This window comes from Limulus polyphemus, unplaced genomic scaffold, assembly GCF_000517525.1.
Source record: "Limulus polyphemus unplaced genomic scaffold, Limulus_polyphemus-2.1.2 Scaffold604, whole genome shotgun sequence".
In the NCBI taxonomy this organism is placed as follows: Eukaryota; Metazoa; Arthropoda; class Merostomata; order Xiphosura; family Limulidae; genus Limulus; species Limulus polyphemus.
This window is the reverse complement of record NW_013666214.1, coordinates 108,532-114,539: the sequence shown is the minus strand read 5'-3', so window position 1 is coordinate 114,539 and position 6,008 is coordinate 108,532. Positions and strand designations below refer to the sequence as shown.

Genomic DNA, 6,008 nt, shown 5'->3' with positions numbered 1-6,008 from the left:
TGATAAACACGTTTAGATTGAATAGTAATTTATAATCAGTCACAAGAACGTCGAATCTGAATCACTTTAAAAAAACACGGGGGGGCTTAACTTTTTTCCAGGTGTATATATGGGGAAGTAAAACGGACTCGAAACACCACAAGATTTGAAATTAATGTCTACTTCTGGTTGTAGCCTTGCCAAGTGTAATCTAACAATTTTGAGTAAGGAAAAAGGCGTGTAGTCTCATAATGGCTCGTTTGTAAAAAAAAAATAATCAGAAATAAATAAATTTCTGTATCTGATATGAATAGTCATAAACAAAAGGCCTGACGTATGATTAAATGTGCCGAAAATACAATTATGTCTTCAGAATATTTTACATATGAAACCTAGATTTCAGAAATTTTAAGGAAATCTAAGTAATTTTATACAGTATTGTTACGTGTGTATAAGGAAATCTAAGTAACTTCTTTACAGTATTGTTACGTGTTTATAAGGAAATCTAAGTAGCTTCTATATAGTATTGTTGCGTGTGTATAAGGAAATCTAAGTAATTTTTGTATAGTATTCTTAGTATATATAAGGAAATCTAAGTAACTTTTGTATTGTATTGTTACTGTGTCTATTAAGGAAATCTAAGTAACTTTTGTATTGTATTGTTACTGTGTCTATAAGGAAATCTAAGTAACTTTTGTATTGTATTGTTACTGTGTCTATAAGTAAATCTAAGTATCTTCAGTACAGTATTGTTACGTGTTTATAAGGAAATCTAAGTAACTTTTATATAGTATTGTTACTGTGTGTATAAGGAAATCTAAGTAACTTTTATATAGTATTGTTACTGTGTGTATAAGGAAATCTAAGTCAATTTTGTATTGTATTGTTACTGTGTGTATAAGAAATCTAAGTAATTTCTTTACAGTATTGTTACGTGTGTATATAATGAAATCTAAGTAATTTCTTTACAGTATTGTTACGTGTGTATATAATGAAATCTAAGTAACTATGATATAGTATTGTTACATGTGTATATAATGAAATCTAAGTAACTATGATATAGTATTGTTACTGCGTGTATAAGAAAATCTAAGTAACTATGATATAGTATTGTTACTGCGTGTATAAGAAAATCTAAGTAACTTCTAGAAAGTATTGTTACAGTATATGTAAGGAAATCTAAGTAACTTCAGACAGTATTATTAAGTGTGACTAAAGAAATCTAAATAACTTCAGTACAGTATTGTTACGTGTGTATAAAGAAATCTAAGTATCTTCAGTCCAGTATTGTTACTGTGTTTATAAGGAAATCTAAGTAACTTTTATATAGTATTGTTAGTGTGTGTTTTAGGATATTTAAGTAACTTTTATACAGTATTGTTACTGTGTCTATAAGGAACTCTAAGTAACTTCATACAGTATTGTTACGTGTGTATAAGTAAATCTATGTAACTTCAGACAGTATTGTTACGTGTTTATAACGAAATCTAAGTAATTTCTTTACAGTATTGTTACGTGTGTATAAGAAATCTAAGTAATTTCTTTACAGTTTTGTTACGTGTGTATAAGGAAATCTAAGTAACTTCATTACAGTATTGTTACGTGTGTATAAAGAAATCTAAGTAATTTCAGTACAGTATTGTTACGTGTGTATAAAGAAATCTAATTAACTTCAGTACAGTATTGTTACTGTGTGTATAAGGAAATCTAAGTAACTTCAGACAGTATTATTACGTGTGTCTAAAGAAATCTAAGTAATTTCAGTACAGTATTGTTACGTGTCTATAAGGAAATCTAAGTAACTTCAGACAGTATTGTTACGTGTGTATAAGGAAATCTAAGTAACTTCAGACAGTATTGTTACGTGTGTATAAGGAAATGTAAGTAATTTCTTTACTGTATTGTTACGTGTGTATAAGGAAATGTAAGTAATTTTTGTATTGTATTGTTACTGTGTATATAAAGAAATCTAAGTAATTTTTGTATTGTATTGTTACTGTGTATATAAGGAAATCTAAGTAACTTCAGATAGTATTATTACGTGTGTCTAAAGAAATCTAAGTAATTTCAGTACAGTATTGTTACGTGTCTATAAGGAAATCTAAGTATCTTCAGTACAGTATTGCTACTGTGTTTATAAGGAAATCTAAGTAACTTTTATATAGTATTGTTAGTGTGTGTATAAGGAAATCTGAGTAATTTCTTTACAGTATTGTTACGTGTTTATAAGGAAATCTAAGTAGCTTCTATCTAGTATTGTTGCGTGTGTATAAGGAAATCTAAGTAATTTTTGTATAGTATTCTTACGTATATATTAGGAAATCTAAGTAACTTCAGTAAAGTATTGTTACGTGTGTATAAGGAAATTTAAGTAACTTCTATAAAGTATTGTTACGTGTGTATAAGGAAATGTAAGTAACTTCTGTACAGTATTGCTACGTGTGTATAAACAAGCTCAACATGTGATACAACTTAAATGAAAAAGCAAAATATTCCGAAATTAATTTTACAAAATAATAATAAAATACTTATCATATTTAAAATATAAGCAAAAAATTCCAATTAACTGTCCCTAAAGTGTTTGTTTTAAAGTTCTGGTAGTTTTGGATAATCTTCCTATGGTATTTGATAGAAAAAAAAAAGGTAATATTCCAGCCATAATTTAACCATGAAAATGTTTCTTTGTCAAATAATTCACATCAGAAAATTGTTTTTCATGACAACTCATTAATGTAGAAGTCTTATAAAAGTCATTAAGAAACTTCATTTTAAAATATCATATTTCTAATTCAACACTTTACCAATATCACCATCTTGTTACAGTTTATCAAAAATACATTTTAAATGTGTCTTAATTTGTCAAGCTACAACGAATACAGTGTTGTTTTTTATGTCTCGCCGAATTGAAAGTTTTATGAGTTAGTCAAAAATATATCAATTATCATGTTCCATAAATAACTTGGCATATTATTAGTATGGACTAGACCAGGCGTGCTGGACGTTTTACGGTCCAGGACATCTTTTTTGCGAGAGTGAACTATTCAAGGCATTTTCCATCTTTTGTCAAGAGGAAACAAGTACCGTTCTAGAAAACAAAAACTACTGTTATAATAATACGGTCTGTTTACGCGTACAGTCTGTTTTTCAATTCTTCCATAATTTTAAAACGTTCAGTCGCAGAACCTTTATAATACTGTAAGAAAGAATATTTTTCCCGTAAAATATCTTTCATCGTGATCTATATTTTAGCATGTCGTATCGAAGGATCCAGGGTTCGAAACGTGGTGTTGCTCAACACTTCGTACTTTCATCTGTGGGCTTATCATAAAAGTAATGATAAATTTCGTTACTCCTCCAAAACCTTTGTGACGTCGATTACTGCTATATGGCAGACCTCCCGCTGATCGGCAACTATACCTGAACCCTCGGGGTGTGAAAAGTTGTCGTTGACGTCTATGTTTTGTGTGTGTGTGTGTGTGTGAAGAAAGTTTTTCATGAAGTTCTACCATGAAATTAACATAACGTCAACTTTATAAACATTTGTTTTATAAGAAGACTCTTTACCCAAAGAAGCATTTCCATGATTAAATAGCGGTATGTCTGCGGACTTGTACTGCTAGAAACCGAGTTTTGATACCCTTTGTGTAGCTTTGTGCTTAATTACAAACAACGATCTGTATTTGTTTTTGATAAATTAGCATGGGGAGATTAACCACAAAATACCTCACATTTAAAACAAACAGTTTAAAAGCAGTGACTTGAAAATTTTGATTAAATTTTAAAAGTGAATAATTTGTTAAATCATACGTTCAGACCTTTTGTTCTTAACTATTCAGATAAGTTTTTTCTCACTCAAAGTTGTTAGATTCTGTGTGGTAATACAGAATTAAACATTTTTCCGGTTGTTAGTAAATAAGTGTTTTTAGTAACACCCAGTTTACAAACCGATGCTTGTTAAGTTTAAATTATCCAAACCACCATTTTTCATTTGTTTATCATTACATTTATTTTTAATATATTTGCATTTTTAAATGGACAGACAAGCATACATATAGTTGAAGAAAGCAAGTTCTCAAATATACATTCTCTTGTCCACCCCCCTGGTGGGTTATAACACTAAAAATTGGGTTTTGATACCCGAGGTGGCAGAGCATAGATAGTCGAACAGTAAAAGTAAAACGCTATAACTCTAGGCCTTTTTATATAAGTATAATTATATTTTACAATAATATAAATAATTCACTATAGTAAATATACTTTTAATTTTTATAAGAACGTAACTACACCCACATGAAGTACACTAGATACCATAGTTTTCTTTCAATGTTTTTGTTTGCCCTTCTATAATCTTTTACCACTTGTGTTGCCAAAAATCTTAAACTTTTTTTTGTTTGAAGTGATAGATTAGAGGGAAAGCAGATAGTCACTTTCACCCACCGCCAAATCTTGAGCTAATCTTTACCAACAAATAGTGGGATTGGCCGTCACATTGAAACACTCCCACGCCTGAGTTGGAGAGCATATTTGATGATAAAATTCGAACCCACGACCCACAGATTGCGAGACGAGTGCCCTAACCACTAGGTTATGTCAGGTCTCAAATCTTCAATAAAAATTAGAGTTGATAATAATCCAACTTATGAGTGACAAGTAAACTAAAAAATGCCTCTGTGACCAGTGCTTTTGGTCATCAGTTGGGTATCCTCGCTTTTAGCGGTGTTTTTGGCCATTAATTCAAGAACACTTGACAAGGTTAGATCTGCTTAACGAATTACTAAGCACTGAAGCAAAAATGTCCCATGTAAAGCTTCTTGTACCATGCCTATCACTCTTTAAGTAACTTAATGTTATATATTAAATCTATATAACACTCTAAATGACTAAAACAGATATATGTCACTTTCAGAAAGTAAATATTTTGTCCGTCATTTTTTACTTGTAGTGCCCACGCTTAGGCTGTTGTTTTTCAGTTGAATTATTTTTAGAATTATTTGATCGATCCACGTGGGTTGTATGTATTCATCTCTGAGTCACACTTAGCTGTAGTTTCTGTATCTTTATCATGCCAGGATTCTGAGAAGGCCAGCCAGAGAGGGAACACCACAGAGTAGGGTAAGTATTGTTTATATAATAAAAAATATTTAGAAAAAATATGTGAGAAAATAGTAGTTAAAAAAATAAACATAATTAAAAACTGGCAACGCAAATATTTTAAGATCCGCTTCAACGTAACAGGTTACTTTTAAGATCCAAAACTTTAATACTTTTTCTTATATTTTATTTGTCACAAAGTTGCAAAGTGGGCTGTTGGTGTTGATTTCGCCTTAGGAATTGGACCCCGAATTATAGCGCTAAATTACATTCTATACTCTGTATACGCTTATGATTTTACAGTTATGGCATAATACGTTATCACCATCACGTATGTAACTCTTGACCAACTTTCTTGATTGGATAAAGAGAAAAGCTTTAGTACAATAGGCTGATGTGGGCTTATGTGTAAGGCGGGAATGGGTGTTACATAAACATAAGAACGACTTTATCCAGAAATTATGTATGCAGTTTATAATTTGGAAATTAATCTGAAATTAGTTTGTTTTTGAGAAGCTTTTGGAGTAGTTACGAGTATAATTCCAAGAGAAAAATATCTAGTGTAACGTGTACTAGCTTACTGTATGGTGTTAAATATGTTACTTCTGGACATTAGAAAATTAGCATAGATACTTTAGTGATAAGTCGTTTAACTTGGATGGTTAAACACGGATTAATCTAACGAAGGATAAATGGGTAAGGTGGTTTTACTTGGATGGTTAAACACGGTTAATCTAACGAAGGGTAAATGGATAAGGTGGTTTTATTTGGATGTTAAACACGGGTGGGTTAATCTAACGAAGGGTAAATGGGTAAAGTGGTTTTATCTGGATGTTTAAACACGGGTGGGTTAATCTAACGAAGGGTAAATGGGTAAAGTGTTTTTATTTGGATGGTTAAACACGGTTAATCTAACGAAGGGTAAATGGGTAAAGTGT

General features: G+C 30.8%; 1 protein-coding gene across 2 annotated transcripts in view; it reads left to right on the top strand.

Annotated features, from left to right (window-relative positions):
• Nucleotides 1-6,008, top strand: part of LOC106459407 (E3 ubiquitin-protein ligase RNF220-like) — a 60,718-nt gene that overhangs the window by 36,140 nt on the left and 18,570 nt on the right. For both annotated transcript variants that reach the window (XM_022385904.1, XM_022385903.1), the window contains exon 4: nt 5,049-5,091. In XM_022385904.1, coding sequence (XP_022241612.1) covers nt 5,049-5,091 — 43 coding nt within the window. The remainder of the gene's footprint in view (nt 1-5,048; nt 5,092-6,008) is intronic.